Genomic DNA, 17,992 nt, shown 5'->3' with positions numbered 1-17,992 from the left:
TGGCCATATCTGTCACTCACTGTTCATTTAAGATGCTTCAACTTTTTCTTTGCTATGTCTGTTTTTTAAATATATGTATTTAAAAGAGTTATCTGCTAAATTTATTTTAATAGATAACTTCATATCACTATCATAAATGGAAAGCTAATATCACGTGCCCCAGATAGAAGGTAAGTATTAGGTATATAATAATAAATATTACCTAGGGGTGGAACTCCTTGACGAAAACTCCTCATGCAAGTTTTCCTCAGGAATGTCTGGAAGACGCGGCTTGATGCTCCTCCTAGAGGTTAGAGCGTGTGGTTAATACTTCCCGGGAGATTTTCTTTCAGCTTCTCCTATAGGTTAACATTCCCTTGTAATTTTCTTTCAGCTCCTTCTATAGGTTCGAGTGACACTCTTTCAACTTCCATTATAGGTTGGAGGGATTTTCTTTCAGCTCCCCCTATGGGTTAGAGTGTGGGTTATTCTTTAACAAAATTTTATTGAGTAACTATTCCATTTCAGATACAGCACTAGCCACTGAAGGTGCAAGAAAAAAAACAGGAATTTGTACTGTAATGGAACAAGTATTGGGAAAAAAGGTGAAGGAGGTTAGAAGATGTTGGACATAGACTACATATGCTAATGACATAAATATCCTGAACCCCTGTTTATTCAAGCCACTGCAATTCAATTCACCCACTAGAAATACACTGAGTCTCTCAGGGACCTAATCATCAGATCCATCGAGAAATTTTCAATTTACATCTAACTGAACTGGTAGACCACTCCCTCCTTAGCTTCACTTCATCTAGTGATATTCTGTAGATTTTCCTCCCACCTCTCTTGCTACCATCTGTTCTTCAACCTGACTCCTAAATGTTGATGCTTATTAGAATTTCCACCCCTCACTTACTCCCTGCTTAAGTCTACACCCAGGGCTTCCACCCACTTAAGTTAGACTTCCAATCCTCAAAGACCACAGGGCCTCTGTTTCCCTTTCCAGCCTCATTTCTCCTATTACCAAATTACTGGAATTTCTTTTAATAGTGCCTTGGTCTCTTCTTGCCTGTATCGTATTTCCCTCTACCTGATTCCTACATCCACTCAAGTATGTTCTTCACAATTCAGCTTCAGTGGTCCCTTTTCTGGGAAACATCCCAGTATCCCAGACCATGTTCTCACTCTGTGCTCCCAATATGGTCTCATCAGAGCCTCGAATGGTCAGTGTAATTCCATTTATTCTACCATTCTGGTCTCCCTGAAGGCATGAACTTACTCTGCATTTACACTTCCCAGCACAGAGCTCAATAAATATTCATTAAATTAATGCATATAAGAAATTCTTGAGCTGTAATCAAACAGAAGAAAAGGAGCTTAGAGGTAGAGGTTGAAATGGGTGTGAAGTAAGAATATTTAAAATGAGTAATTTAGACCTTATCCCTTTTTCCCTTCCTTCCTTAGAGGCAGCCAGGGCAGTAGGGCAACAGGGTCAGATCCAAGGAGATGGTTGGGCCAAGGAGGCAGTCTGAGTGGTGGCTGGCCAGGTAGGAAATTGGTGACATATAGAATAGAGGAGGAATTACATTGAGGATAAAAGGAACCAGGTTTCTCACTATCAGTAAATGGAATTACAAAATACATAATTGTACAGTGCAGAAACATGGTAGACACCTCCTTAACCAAAGGATCAAGGTGAACAGCTACTAACGGGACAAAATAACACCACGTACATCCTAAAATGATACATTGAGAACACGGCATCACTTCCATGGTATTTCTTTCCAAAATGCAAAACCTAAATTTAATCATGAGGAAACAACAGTTAAACCCAAACCAAGGAATATTTTACAAAATAACTGACCAGTACTTTTCAAAAATTTAAAGTTGATAAAAGACAGGGAAAGACTGAGGGACTTCCAGATTGGGGGACACTAAGGACACATAATGACCAAGTGTAACAGAAGTCTAGATTAAATCCTGGCCAAGAAAAAAAATTGTTTATTCTTTTCCTTCTGCTAAAAAAAGGATTATTGGGAACAGGCAAAATTGGAATGGGTCTGCAGATTTGATGGCAATTTTGCATCAACATTAAGTTCCTGATTTTGATGGTTCTAATATGGTTTATGCAGAATGTCGTTGTCTTTAGGAAATTTACACTGAAGCATTTATGGGTAATGAAGTCTCATGTTTGCAATTTATTCTTGGATGGTATACACAGACACACACACACACACACAAAATGATAAAGCAAATGTGGTTGAATGTTAACAATGGGGGCAGCTGGGAGAAGGATATATGGAATTTCTTTGGGCGATCGTAAGATTTTTACAAATATGAAATTATTTCAAAATGTAAAGTTTTTTTTAAATAAAGTAATCCATTGACTTTTTAAAAACTGAAAATAAAATCAAGGGTTTATGACCCAAGTCAGGAATGAAAGGCTTTATTTTTGCCTATTTACATATCTCCCTGTCTTGTTCAAAAAATAATTTAAAGACTTATAAATATGTAAAAAACATAAAAAGAGAAATTGAAAACAAGTAAAAAATATGTGTGACCCTGGCAAGAACCTTCTAAATTGTCAAATTCCACAAAACACTCTTGAATTTTTGACAGATTATGTGTGGAGGTTTTTCTTTGTTTGGGAAAACAGCCCCAACTTCAATATAGCTATCATTTCTTTGTGTTCTTGATACCTTTTAACACAAAACTTGACTTGACATTAGATACAGAGAATGGACTTTTGGAATATGGAGCAGAAAACAATTATCAAGAAGAATAAAAGAGATAGACTTTTAAAACACTATATTTTATGCATGTACACACTTTATTAAATTTGCATTCTAAGATATATGCAAGGCCAGCATTTCACAAAACTTTCTATTATTATTCTATTATTCCAAAAGCAGTTGTCATGAAACAGTGATTATAAGTCAAACAGTATCTGTAGGATTATCTTACAACTTCTTGTACTTGTTTTCAAATAGAAGCTTGAAATATATGATATAGTATTAGAATAGGAAGAGGGAATTTTACTTTATAACAATAACCACTTTTCAAATATTAGACTTTATATAAAAATAAAGGGGTACTGTCAAGAAAGCTCATCTGTGGGCTAGCATATGTCTGTCTTTTATTAATTTCAAAACAATCCCTGCACAAACCTAATGTTTCAGTCCATTTAAAGAATAAAAACTGAAAATGAACCTTAAAATGAATCATCTTGCCTCTCAGTTCTCATACCACTGGAATAATTTCAATTTCCTGCTCTAGCCCACCACTGGATTTCAAAAAATATATTTAAATATCATCACATTTCAAAGGTTCTCTCCTAACATTCCTACATTTGAACCCAAGAGTGTCCCTTTAAGGCAAAGAAGACAGTAGAGTGAAGGTGGACAAATCTCCTGAAAGACAAAACCATTATCATTATAGGAGCAAAAACATCTTAACATGGTTCTTTTACAAACAGAATAGATATACCGAGTACCATCAAAGAGATTTGTCTTTAAGATGGCACACAAGGGGACAGTGGCATTAGTTTCGAAGGGTTTTTGGCCTTTGCATAGGCGAAAGCAACACAGGAACAAAAGCTCTTAGTGGCTGTGATGGCAGTGATTACAATTTAAAATAAAGGACACATCTAATTCTTTAATAGAACTACTGCAAGCTAAGTGAAGTTCTCTAATAATTGGAAGAAAACAGGTTTCCCTTCGATAGCAATCTGCTATTGCTAGTCTGGGGGTGCCTTCAAAGCACACCATCTTCCTTTAAAATCCAAGGATCTTTGCCTTCAAAAGACACAAGTGCAGTAGTTTTTGTTTCTTACATTCATTTAAAAAATGGAATAGCATGATCCTAGCAGGCAATGTGCATATTAGACAGAGACAATCCAACCACAATGTCTGAAGATGAAAAGAACACGACATTTTACATGGTATAATTCATAAATAACATAACAAGAGAGTACACTCAGATTTCCTAAATAGCTCAGCCACACATTTCCTTTTGTAAAAATTAAATAACATGGTACCTCGTACTTACTAGTAGGTACAGTTTTTATAGCTCAAACAGCTTCTTAAAAGCAGAATACACAATAACATTGACTTTTTCAGCTCCTAAAAGCTTTCTCATAGAGATTTAACTGCCTTTACTATAAGGCAGTATGTACACAAACTGGATTCCGACTCTGGAAGCAACACAATAGCCAAAACACCAGTCACCACATGACAAAACAAACAAATCCAATGACACAAAGAAATCAGAAAAAAGCAGCAACTGAAATAGTATGTGGCTATCACACACATAAAGCCTCCTTTTTCCACACTACCTTAGGATATACATCCCTTACAGCACGACAATGTACCCCAAGGCACCTAAGGCCTCATAATACCACCGGAGACACTGACAGCTCCAAGGACCACTTGCTTTGTATGCAAATACATTATTCATTCATTTGTAGATGCTCCACACATCTGGTCAAGGCAGGAATTTCTTCTCCTTGATAACACCACCTAGAAATATCAACAATATTTTATATATTCCTCAGGACAACAGGTTTGGGAGGAGAATTATCAACTGTGGCAGCAAAGTCATAAGAACCTGGGGTGACTAACATAGGTATCCTGAAGTTCATTTACATTCTCAGCACTAAAATTGATCCTCTCATCATACACTCCACTAGCACAGAAGCAACAAGGATAGTGATGGAAGCAACTAGGCATTTCTTCCCCTCTGTGAGAAATGGCAAGTAAGCAGCAGCTCAAACAGGAAAAGAAAACAAAATAATGCACTTTAAGCTAATGCAGAAAACTAAAAATTTACTCTGTTCAAAAGCAATTGGCATATTGCTGGGAAATAAAGGGATTGGAAACCATGTAGTTGACAAAGAACAACAACAGAAAAATCTCTCAAGCAAGAGAATTTCTGATCAACTTGATCACATCACTGCTAGGGAAAACAACCATGATAGCAAGTCCACATCAGTGCCTCCCTTAAGCACATAGACTTGAAAGAAGGTGCTCTTTGAGGCACTTAAGAAAAGCAAAGTGATCAAAAATCGGTATTTTAAGATTTAGTCATTAAATGCAAAATGAGATCGACAAAAACAGACATGATAGTAAGTAATTAAACTTTAGAGGGGAGAGATACCCCCCAAATAACAGCATCAGAATGACTGACATCTGTCAAACTTCAATCCTCATTATGGATCAAAGTTCTCTGCGTTCCTCACTGAATATTTCATGTGGGAAACGGCAGTTAAAAAGCACTGAGTCAGAAATGGTTAAGTCACTTGGCTGAGAGATCATCCATCAAGATGAATGAGGAGCATGAATTGGAGCATGCTACTGGAGACTGTGCAGGAACACTGCCTGTAGCCAGTGAGTCTGAGGATAAGCCACTGCTTCTACTACTGCCATCCAAAATATCTGAACTGAGGACAAAGCAAAAAGAATTATAAGCAAATGCAGCTATCAGGGTAAACATACATGCAACGACACGGTTTCAAAGACTCACGCATCAGTGGAGCATTTGTAAATAATAAAAAGCATAAAAGCAACAGCAATGAACTAACCTGTGAAATGATATTCACATAAACCCTGAAAGACAAACTTTCAAGGTTTTGTATCATTTGTGAATTCCCCCACCCACAACAGGCAGCAGACTGTCCCAACACAGGATAAGCATTCATAAGCATTTCTCTTGCATGCCATGGTTTTTGCGAGAGGGTTCCCTGACCTTCTGCTCAAGAGGTTAAACATCCTCATATTTGGGTTGGGGATATAGCTCAGTTGGAAGACTGCTTGCCTCACATGCATGAAGCCCAGGGTTCAACCCCCAGCACCACGGGTTAAAAAAAAATGTGTGTGTGTGTGTGTGTGTGTGTGTGTATATATATATCTCCTTATATTTATCTTTTTACCTTCCCATCAGCCCAGACTCAGAGAGGTGCCACTTCTTGGGCTGCCTAAAGTGTGCCATCAGGCACATTGCTTTCCAGCTCCTCTACTCTAAAACAAACTCTTTCAACCACGTTAGAGTTGACCACTTGCCTACTACTAGAGTGTATGTTTTCTTAGCTGGATACAGTGGCTGAGGCAGGAGTATCACCAATTCAAAGCCAGCCTCAGCAACTCAGCAAGACCCTGTCTCTTAATAAAATATAAAAAAGGGCTAGGGATGTGGCTTAGTGGTTAAGCACCCCTGGATTCCATCCCTGGTACCAGAAAAAAGAAAAAAGAAAGAAAGAAAATAGTGATTTTTCCCTCCAATTATATGCCTTTCATATTCTTCTGATTTAATGAATTCCTTATGCCATTTCCTTTTTTCTTGCTTCCAAACCTCAAAGGTCTCCCTATCCTCTCCAAAAGGTTTCTTTTCTTTGATCTCTCAGGTACTCTCCAGTTAAGCTTTTAAAATGAATGCTCCCTATCCATGGTCCCAGTATTCTCATGACCACTGCCACTTTAATGTGAACAACTGGCCTCTGTGCCTGTGTTTCCACTGAAACTGATCTGGACATTAAGCATCTCTTTAACTCAGGCCAGGAATACCTGCCCCATCTAGCCAGGCACCCACTGTTCCCAACAATCAAGCCAGACTGCCTTATGGATCTGGCTTCATACTTTAGAAGGGATTTGAAAATTCTTGCAATTTGGCATCAAGCTGCCTTTCTGACTTTGACTCCCATCAATCCAATATATAAGCTCCATGTTCTATATTTGCCTGAATTCACTCATTTGCTTAGTATAACATTTACTGAGTGCCTGCCAAGTGTAGGAAGTATGCTAGATACTAGGACAAAGGCATGAAAGAGACATGTTCCCTGTCCTCACTGAATTTAGGAGACAAACATTTAAGTAATCATGCTAATAAATATATAATTATCATTTGACATACAGCTACTCAAAGCAAGATACAAGGGCCTATGAGTGCTCAACATATGGATAACCTAATCTAACCCGGAGGAACTGGGAAAGGCTGCACAGAGGTGATATTTGCAGTATAATCTGAAAGACGAACAGGAATGAATTAAGCAAGGTTTGTGAAGAAGCAAGGGTAGTTCTAGGAATCAAAAGCAGGCTAGTGTGGTTGTAGTATGGGGAATAAAGAGAACATATTGAGAGACAAAGCTGGAGAGGTTAGGCAGCTTAAGAATTTACATAGCTGGTCACAGTAGCACAAGCTCGGGAGGCTAAGGTGGGATGATCGCAAGTTCAAAGCCAGTCTCAGAAACTTAGCAAGGCTTTAAGCAACTTAGAGAGACCCTGTCTCAAAGTAAAAATTAAAAAGGGCTGGTGGAGGGAGAATTGGGGATGTACCTCATTTGGTAGAGTGCTTGTCTTGCATGCACAAGTCCCTGGGTTCGATCCCCAGAACCACCAATAAGTTGGGGGGCAGGGGGACCTGGGGATATGGCTCATAAATTAAGCGCCCTGGATTCAATATCCTCAGTTCCAAAAAACAGAATTTACACAGTCATATTTTTTATTTTTTGAAAGGGAAAAAAGTATATTATTGTAGAATGAGTTATGAATCAGGAAATATGGGTTCTAATTTGAAGTTTGGCCGCTAGCTCATTTGTGAGAACCTATTCTGACCTAAGAGGCACTGAGTCTTTTAATATTATTTTTATGAATTTCCAAGTTAAAGCTATGCTGCATTTGGATGTCTCTGGGCCATATATTACACTCAATGAAATGTAATCTACCCCTGTCCCCCACTTCTCACTCTTCTGTTTTTAAAATGTCATTTCTTACTGTGCACTATGGTATATTCCTATAATTCCACCAACTCTACAGGCCGAGACAGGAGGATTCCAAGTTTGAGATGAGCCTCAGCAATTAGTGACACTCTAGTCTTAAAAAAATTAAAAAAAAAAAAAAAAAAAAAACAGACTTGGATGTGGCTCAATGGTAAAGCACTCCTATGTTCAATCCCCCTCCCCTTTTTTTTCCTTGTCAGTGCTCAGGGTGGAACCCTGGTCTTGAAGCATGCTAAGCAAGTGCTCTACTAGTGAGCTACACCTCCAGCCCCCAAATATCATTTCCTTTTCTTGCCTATGGAGTGATTTTAGGTGGAGACAGACTACAAATAGGCTTTGGAGAAGTAAAAATAAAAATGGAAACAGTATACTCCACACTACTCCTACACTATGCTCACTGCTGTCAAATGCCTCATTAATAATTCCACTTTTAAGTAAGAAGTTTGGAAAATTTAGCTGGCCCTGATATTTGTTCAACCAAATGGCAAAATAGGTCTAAAATATGAATTATTCAAACTACTGAAAGAAAGTGGCACAGATAATCCAGGACATTGGAAAATCAAAAAGACCTTTCTATTTTCCTTTGGAACATATGTAATTTTTCCTCCTGTAGCTTTTTGCCTAGACTAATATTAAAATGAATTTACTTTCTTAAAGCACATATTGGCTGGGCAGCCGAAGGACACGCTCTATGCTAGTTGGCAGGAAGAAAACAGGCTTAGATTAAAATTTGGCCACCATGCACATAATCTGAATATAAATAAAGAATTCCTTATTCCAACCACTAGACTTATGGTGAGCCCTGGGTTAAAAGATCCATTTGTACTAGAACTTGCTTGCTTGGGTGAATCCACTATTAATTCAGAAATGTATAATATGACACAGGCAGTGGAATTTTTCTAACACTGTTGATTACCTTAAGAGAAATAAACACATGGAGAAGTTACCAGGAAAATTTTTTTTAAAAGCTCAACTTTTTATTTCAGGATTTCTTCTCTATTATTACATAAAAATGTATGTAATCTGGTTCATTAAGAGAAAAACAGCACACTTACATTTTAATTTCCACTGCAATTTAGATTCAGAAGTTGGTAAAGTTTTAGCTAGGTACTTTTGCTAAACATACAATCTAATTTCTGCCCTAATAAATCTGGCATGACTATACATAGTCATGGAAGCAGAAATGATACAGGTCACAAATCACCAACTGTTATATCCGTGTAAAGCAAGACTTATACAACTTTTGTATCCACAGAGAAATCACCGTACAAAAGTAATTTTCACAGTGATCATTATTAAAGCTTATATCAGAGCTTCTAAAAACAGCATAGTCTGGTCTAATTTGAATTTTTCTTCTTTTTTCACTTAAGCTCTGAGGAAGGTGCTAATGAGCTTTACTTCCACTAATGGCCAAAGACCATACAATGATAGAAAAGCAAAGGACCTATAGAATTTATTTTGTACAGAGGAATACCTGAATCAAAAGTGAACTAATTCACTGCAGCCACTGAATATACATTATCGAGACAATATTGGAACCACAAAACTGAGAGTACCATGACTGTGAAAGAAGTACCCTGTCTAAAAACTATGGGTGAAAGTATAAGTGAATCATTAAAATAGTCAAAGGAGAAAACAACAACAAAACTAGGATATCCAATGTGACTCATGTTATCTCCCCAACTGGGCGAGGCACAGAGACTCATCCAGTCAATAAATTAGCTTCTGAGCCAGGCTTGGTGGCCCTCACCTGTAATCCCAGCGGCTCAGGAGGATGAGGCAAGAGGATCACTAGTTCAAAAAGCCAGCCTCAGCAAAAGTGAGGCACTAATAAGTAACTCAGTGAGACCCTATCTCTAAATAAAATATAAAATAAATCTGGGCATGTGGCTCAGTGGTAGAGTCCCCTTGAATTCAATCCCTAGTACAAAAAAAAAAAAAAAAAAGCTAGGTTCTATCAAGATTAATGACAGGCAGGTAAATGCAATAGCAATCAGTCACAGTCCTATCTAGCCTAGTGAGACTTTGGTATAAGGTAAGACTACATACAGGGCATCCCCAACCCCATGGTATGAACTGAACTACTGAACTGATACATACAGATCTCAGGCTCTATAATCTTGCCTTAGCGGGACCCAGTATTATCTTGCCAAATAGGATTACATATTTAAATATGACCATTTTCCTTTACCTTGGGGACAGGAATTTAAAAGTATCTATACACACGTCTGAGTATTTCATATAAACATCTCTAAAGTCTATATATACATTCTAAATATTAATCATATAAATTAATTTTATAAAATATATGATTAATATTTATTTTTGTCACATTTCTTTTTGTCAAAAAGATATTTATTTTTTTTACCATGACATATATAACATTAAAAATTATGTTAGAACCACTGAGACAAATTTCAGGCAAAATGTTAAAATAAACTCATTAATACTAATGCACTAGGCAAGAAAATTCATGGGAGAATGTTTCCTTTTATGTAGGAGAAATAGACTATCACTTAATCTTCACAGAAAGGCCAGAAGCCCTGAAAATGCCTTTATTCAATATAGCATATTGCAGATACTGAAGTCCTGCTCATAATGAAGCAAGAACCACAGAAAGAATTCCCAACATGCAAAAAGAATCAAGAACCATACAAAGATATACTTCTGAGTTATACTCAAACACTTGATGCTCACAAGGACTAAATGAGAAATGACATAATTCCTGCCTTGTGGTTAATGATGTTCCCCAGATTCAGTTGGCAATGACTTCAGAATTTTTATTTAGTTTATAAAAAATAAAAACTATGCTTAACTGGACAGAAACCCCTACTCAAATTTAATTTATACTTCAAAGATGTCAGATTTTTAAAGACTACCATCTAGTACATAAACTTTAAAGATTGTAAAAACCAATCTTTTTCCTTTCTTTGTTGGGTGGGGCAGCAACAAACTATAAAGAATAAAATGATGAGATAACTACTAATGATGTACTTATCATCATTAGTAGTTATCTCATCTACTATCTGCTCCTTAAAAGGCAGTATCTACTATCTGCTCTTTAAAAGGCAGTATAAGAATTGATGCCTGGGCTGGGGTTGTGGCTCAGTGGTACAGCACTTGCCTCACATGTGTGAGGCACTAAGTTTGATTCTCAGCACCATTGATTATATTAAATGAATAAAATAAAGGTCCATCAACAACTAAAAAATATAAGACTGTCACCCTTGGCAATATGAGCCAGGATACAACTGGTTCCTATCTCTGTCTTTATTCCTAAAATTACAGATGTGTGATTTTAATCAATGAAACCACCTTTGGAAGAAATGTTTCTGCAAAAGTGGGATCCATATTGTCCATAAAGAGAGTAACTCATATTTAAACTTTCTTCATCATGGACACCAGTGTCATCATCAGAATATAAGGTGTCCCAAAAGTCTTGGTACAATTTTAAGTTTTAGTAACCTCAGAGTACAGATGCTAAACACTAATTTTGACTAATTTTCTTGTTGTTGTTTGGTACTGAAGATTGAACCCAGGGACACCTAACTATTGAACCACATCCCCAGCCCTTTTTTGTATTTTATTAAGAGACAGGGTCTCGCTGAGTTGCTGAGGCTGTCTTTGAACTCGTGATCCTCCTGCCTCAGCCTACCAAGCTGCGGAAATAACAGGCATGTGCCACCAGCTAATTTGGACTTATTAATGACTAAAAGCATAATTTGAAAGTTTAGTTCATGACTTACTTAAATATTCTTTTTTTTTTTTTTTTTTTTAAAGATGGAGTCTGGCTATGTTGTCCTGGCTGGTCTCTTACTCATGGGCTCAAGCCATCCTCCTGCCTCAGCCTTTTAATTTTGGGGAGGAGGGGTACCAGAAATTGAACCCAGGAGACGTTACCACTGTGTCACATCCCTAGCCCTTTTTACTTTATTTGGAAATAGGGTCCTGCTATGTTGCTTAGGGCCTCGCTAAATGGCGAAGGCTGGCTTCAAACTGACCATCTTCCTGTCACAGCCTCCGAGTAGCTGGGATTATAGGTGTGCATCACCATGCCAGATAAGGAATAAATTTCATTATCACAGATTACTTGAGCCATCTGTTAGCACTCTAGGAGTGGTCATGAATATGGCAAATCTCTCCTGCGTAAGGCAACTGCCTTTTGTGCTCAAAAGCCAAATCTTTCCCTTTATCATCAATGACAATGTTCCCAAGGCTCTCATAGACACTCATAGTTCTACTCGTGGGTATGGAAGTACCAAAACCAGAAATTGAAGTCTCACAATAGCCACTGCCATACCTGACTAAGGGTGTGCTGCTCAAAGGAATAAATGCCTGGATGAGAAGCAAGGACCCTTGGTATAAATAACGTGCTTTCTCTTTCCTTTCTTAATGGCGTGAACCAGTTTTCTAACATTTGGCAGTCAACCTAAGATGATATCAAAATAAATATCCTCATCTTCTATTTGTGTGTGTGTGTATGTGTGCTGGGGGTTGAACCCAGAGCCTTGCACATGCTGACCCCATGCTCTGCCACTGAGCTAAAGCCCCAACCCCCTACCCTGCATGTTTTTAGTTTGGTAAAATGCTGTCATCCTAGTCACTTAGTTACTAACTGGATAAGCAAACCTATTTCTACTCATGTGCCTATATTCAAACTGACTTTACCATAAAAGTAGTATGCAGTTTGCACTAAGTATAGAGTTTCATCTGCTAGTCCTCTTGACAAGCTTTAGGCATTGCTCTTTGCAATCATCTACGTCCATGGAAAGGCACTCTGTACCAAAATTAGCACACTGAGCAATCAAGGACACAGAGATGTGGGGGGTGGGAGAGACTGTGGGGCTGAATAGCTAGAAAAATCTAAAGGCAGTATTGATCTATGAGTCTAATAAGCAATAATAATCATCTATGACTTCTTAGACCACTAGAAGTATAGGTTATCTTACACAAAACAATGAGTAAGTTGATTTGGGAAGAAATTATCAATACTTCCTCCATTGAGAGAATACCCTCTTATTTTTAAAGTGAGTGCCTTTAAAAAAAAAAAACACTCAGCCATAAAACTCAGGAAACAAGTTCTGAAAGTCATTAAGCAACTGTAGTCTTGGATACGAGTACTCAGCAAGTTGACTGAGGAATACTCAAAGATTTCCAGATAGATATTACCTGGTTACTTGGTTACTGCTGTCTCTTCCCTTCCTTTTCCCCCATATGTATTTCTGCATGTAAATTCTCAGTTCAACTTCAGATATAGGAAAAGAAGTTAACTTTCCCACAAAAACAGAAAGGCCCTAAAGTTACACAACTAAACTAAGATGATACCAGTTGTATGACTGGACCATAAGAATCAGGAAGTATTACCATAAAAAATGAAACCTTAGTTCACATTACAATGAAATACCCTGAATTTTCCAAAAACATCAATCTAAATACCACACATCATGGTATTTAGAGAATGCAATGTCTAAGAGAATGCGGGTATTCTCTGCTAAGTTGAAAGGATATAATATGAAATGCCAACATAGAAGCTCCAATCAATGTACAATACCCATGATAAGCCTGTGACTTTCTCACACCAGACAGTTGTTCACACTCTACTAAACCATTCCACCTATTGAGAGGCTGACCTAATAGGAGCTAGGAATGAAACTGAAGCTGTATCCAAAGGAAGTATTCATACCTTTCGAATGATCTGGGATATTCAAAATTATCTAAACTGTACAGAGACTCCTCTAAGGAAGCATAGACTAGAAGCTGAATATATTTTAAATTATCCCAATATACTTTCAATGTGGCTCTTTTAAAAATGAATCAAACCCTGGGGGCTGGGGCTGGGGCTCAGTGGTAGAATGCTCACCTAGCACATGCAAGGCACTGGGTTCGATCCTCAGCACCACATAAAAATAAATAAATTAAATAATAGTATTGTGTCCAACTACAACTAAAATATAAATATTTTTTTAAAAGGGATCAAACCCTAATATCCTTTTGATTTTCTTTCTTTCTTTTTTTTTTACCATGAACTGAGATCAGACAGCTGTGCAGCATCCGGAGACAGCATGTTGGTTGTGCCCTGGAAGAATCTCTTGGGCTGGCTTTCTGTTTCCATCTCACCTAAAATGGAAAGAGATAATGTGACTTTAATGCAATTTTATAAATATAAGATTAGTGGGCTGGGGTTGTAGCTCAGTGGCAGAGCGCTTGCCTAGCATGTGTGAGGCACTAGGTTTGATCCTTAGCACCACATTAAAAAAAAAAAAAAGGTATTATGTCCATCTACAAAAAAAAAAAAAAAAAATTGGTGTGAAAATCAGGTGATCTTTATTTAACCAAAGCTCAGAATGCTTCTTTGAATTATTACTTAAATTATTTCCATGTGCTTTAATATAGAAGAAATATGCTTCCACATAACCTCAAGCAAAAAGTGAACAGCCTTAGCCAGGCACGATGGCACATGCCTGTAATCCCAGGGGCTCAGGAGGCTGAGCCTGGAGGATCATGGAGTTCAAAGCCAGCCTCAGCAAAGGTGAGGCGCTAAGCAACTCAGTGAGACCCTATCTCTAAATAAAATACAAAATAGGGCTGGGGATGTGGTTCAATGGTTGAGTGCCCCTGAGTTCAATGCGCAGTACTCAAAAAAAAAAAAAAAAAAAAAAAAAAGAACAGCTTTAAAAGAATTTCTTATTCATAACATGTTATGAATATATTCATGTTCTTTAATAGAAGAAGAGAACACAGATTACATCAGGCAAAATGAACCAAAGCTAAATAATAGCTGAACTAAAGCATTACCAAACAGAAAAAAAGCTCACAATGAATAATTTATGCTAGATGGTTAGCAAAGATTATTTTTTAAACAATTTTTTACCTTTATTTTACTTATTTTTATGTGGTGCTGAGGATCAAACCCAGGGCCTCACACTTGCTAGGCAAGAATTCTACCACTGAGACACAAACCCATTCCAGCAAAGATTATTTACGTTTTAATATCTGAACATTTCCTGAGATGACAATAAATGGGTTAAAAATGTATTGTCGGTAAGTAGCGTGGAAGTAAAAGTTTGCTTTACACTATTTAATGAAAATTAAGATTTAAAAATACAAGTTTGAGGGCTGGGCTCAATAGTAGAGCACTTGCCTAGCACACATGAGGCACTGGGTTCAATCCCTAGCACCACATTGAAAAAATTAAATAAACAAAATAAAGGTATCATGTCTACCTATAACTAAAAATATTTTAAAAATACAAGTTTTAAAGTACATGTGCAATTAAAAGCAACTATTTTTCAGTTCTCAAATTTGGTATCGTAACGCTAAATTAATCCTATAGATGTTTTCAGAAGTGATAACAGTAAAACTTGGCACCAAAAGAAATAATGCTAAACATTTTGCCACCAAGTAGTAGGGTTGTCTTACAACTCTGAATCAGGCAGAAAATGCCCCTTTTCAAAAAAGGTGTGCTTTCATTTAAAACATGCACTTCTTTGAAAATGACATTTTATTTTTTTGGTACTAGGGACTGAACCCAGGGGCACTTTACCACCCAGTCCCTTTTATTTATTTTTTTTATTTTGAGGCAGAGTCTCACTAAATTGCCAAGGCTGGCCTTGAATTTGCAAGCTTCCAGAATAGCTGGGATTACAGGTGGCTAACTGCATTGCATCTGTCCCCACCTTTTCTTTCCATGGTGTGGGGGATGGAACCCAGGGCTTGGCACATATTAGGTAAGCACTCTATGACTGAGCTACATTCCCAGCCCCGGTTTGAAAATGAAATGTTATAGACATTTTAATTCATGGTGCTATCTATAAACCCAGTAGGAAATAAGCAAATTTAATAATGAACTTAAGTTTTGAACTTAAAACTGTACAAGATTTTTATGAAGAAAAACATTAAAGAAAAACAAATCGAACATTCACTTTTTCCGTATTTTCCATCAATTCATGTTATCCTTCCTCTAGAACTATTCTGAAAATTATTAAAATTCAGAAAGTTAATATTTTTATTTCTCCACCCCTCCCCCATGTTTTAACAAGTAGCTTAAAAAAAAAATGCTGGGGCTTTCAACTTCACTTTATGAGCACAAAACTTCAACCCTATTTTGCAAAGAATCCCTCCATCTGCTGGTTTATCTTGGAATAGCTACAAAACTGACAACCATAGTCATCCATTAACTTCCTGCAACAAAATTTAAGTTAATAATCATAGTTTTATTTTCAAGTATCATTTCTACTTAATTGCCTGAGAATGTTCCTAGAATTGTACATCACTCTTGTAAGATTAAAGACTGTTTATAAAACGTATTTGTTAAATATAAATATTATCACCATATAAGGATCTATTTTCTATATCACATCATCTTTAGTTTTAAGTTGTCTCAAATATAGTACTTTTTGCATCTGTGTGTGACCCTATGGCTGGAAAGATTTCACCAAACCCCAAGTATCAGTTCCCCAATATAAGTAGAATTGATTTGTTCATTGGCCATGAAGAATAATTTCCACAAAGAACTACTTAATCAATTGCTTTTTAAAATTTTGTTGTTGTAGATGGACATAATACCTTTATTTTATTTATTTATTTTTATGTGGTGCTGAAGATGGAACCCAGTGCCTCATGTATGCTAGGCAAGCACTCTACCACTGAGCCACAACCCCAGCCCTTAATCAATTGCTTTTCAAAAGCCCTTGTGAAAACTCTTCTTTAAAATGCCATCTGATATTTACAATCACATGCTCATATCCCCAGGATTAATGGATGATGCCTGTTAAATTTGCCTTTGTTTAAAAAAAGATGGGTTGGGGCTGGTGGCTGAGGCAGGAGGATCATGAGTTCAAGGTCAGCCTCAGCAACTTAGTGAGACCCTGTCTCTAAATAAAATATTAAAAAGTGCTGGGGATGTGGCTCAATGGTTAAGTGCCCCTGGGTTCCATCCCAAGTAACAAAAATTTAAAAAACAAAAAATATGCCTGCCTTCAGGTGCCTTATACATGCATCTAAAATTAGTATTGATTGACACCACTTTAGTGCTTCATGACTGAAAATAAGGTAATTAAAGAGAGTACCCAATTACATGGAAAACTCTATAGACCTGAATATATGGCAATTCTTGCTTTGCTGAGGTATATATAATATGGTGACAGGGGTGGATCTCATCTTACATTTGAGCATACAGCATGTTTACAGATATATTTGCTATGACATTATCATACTTCCACAATGCATCTCTTTTACATTCAGATCACTGAGAGGCAATATTTTTGGAATATATATCATAAACATATGAATAAAATTCAGATTGGAAGTGTAAGAAAATATAAACAGTATCAAACAGCTAATTTACAAAATTTACTCTCAGTAGACCAAGTGTACAGTGGGAATACTTGACATTTCTTTAGAAAAAAAGGAGAGCAATGCTGTGAGCTCACTTCAGATAAGAATTCCAGTTTTTAATTTAGGCGTGGATGACTTTAATACTAGAAATGTGATACATCCCTTCTTTCCCCCCCAGGTTTATTGAGGTATAATTGCCAAATAAAATTGCATATATTAAAATTATGAAATCTGATGATTTGACATGTACTTATTGTGAAATAAGGCAGTTAATAATTCAATCAAGTCAGTTACCTCTATCACTTCACTTACTTACCTTTTGTAAGTTTTTAAGAACATTTAAGAGCCACTCTCTTAGCAGTTATAAATACATATACAGTATTTTCAACCACTGTCACTATATTGCTACATACCTTTTCTTTTAAGAGGACCAAGAACACTGGGCCTAATGCACTTGACTGGACTCTGACTCCTCCTGCTTTGATGAATAAGCAAACAGAATAAGGTGAAGTTCTTCTAACAGATGCAAGATAAACAGTATTATAGCTCATCAAATAAGCAAGCAAAATTGGCAGTCATGTAGGTAGAAATGGAAAGCGCTTTTGTCACTAGACTGAATAACTGAAATGTCAATACATGATTTGATCCAGAACATGCAATCTGGAATGAAAGCATTTTAAGCCTTTTTTAAAATTTTAATATTTATTTTTCAGTTTTCGGTGGACACAACATCTTTATTTTATTTTTATGTGGTGCTGAGGATCGAACCCAGCGCCCCGCGCATGCCAGGTGAGCATGTTACCGCTTGAGCCACATCCCCAGCCCTTAAGCCATTTTTTAAAATTAATTCCAGAGGACAAAACACCCATAACAGCTTAACAAAAAAGAAACATTATTTAAAAAGTT

General features: G+C 36.9%; 1 protein-coding gene and 1 non-coding gene across 21 annotated transcripts in view; both read right to left on the bottom strand.

The window, feature by feature from the left end:
• Pabir2 (PABIR family member 2) overlaps window positions 1–17,992 on the bottom strand; it is a 43,266-nt gene that overhangs the window by 14,155 nt on the left and 11,119 nt on the right. For 5 of the 20 annotated variants that reach the window (XM_046467716.2, XM_046467699.2, XM_058571148.1 and 2 more), the window contains 3 exons: window positions 17,500–17,564; window positions 13,771–13,867; window positions 203–283 (listed from right to left, as the gene is read on the bottom strand). In XM_046467716.2, coding sequence (XP_046323672.1) covers window positions 203–283; window positions 13,771–13,867; window positions 17,500–17,564 — 243 coding nt within the window. The other 15 variants (XM_046467735.2, XM_046467751.2, XM_058571167.1 and 12 more) reach the window with 9 other exon arrangements.
• On the bottom strand, window positions 10,242–10,386 carry LOC124075335 (small nucleolar RNA U109). The gene has a single exon (XR_006846004.1). It is a non-coding gene; the product is annotated as a small nucleolar RNA U109 (small nucleolar RNA).

Source organism: Marmota monax, unplaced genomic scaffold, assembly GCF_021218885.2.
Source record: "Marmota monax isolate L192 unplaced genomic scaffold, Marmota_monax_Labrador192_F-V1.1 WCK01_AAM20220418_F8-fsc00054, whole genome shotgun sequence".
Classification (NCBI taxonomy): domain Eukaryota; kingdom Metazoa; phylum Chordata; class Mammalia; order Rodentia; family Sciuridae; genus Marmota; species Marmota monax.
The sequence above is the reverse complement of the archived record's forward strand: the minus strand, read 5'-3'. Positions and strand labels throughout refer to the sequence as shown.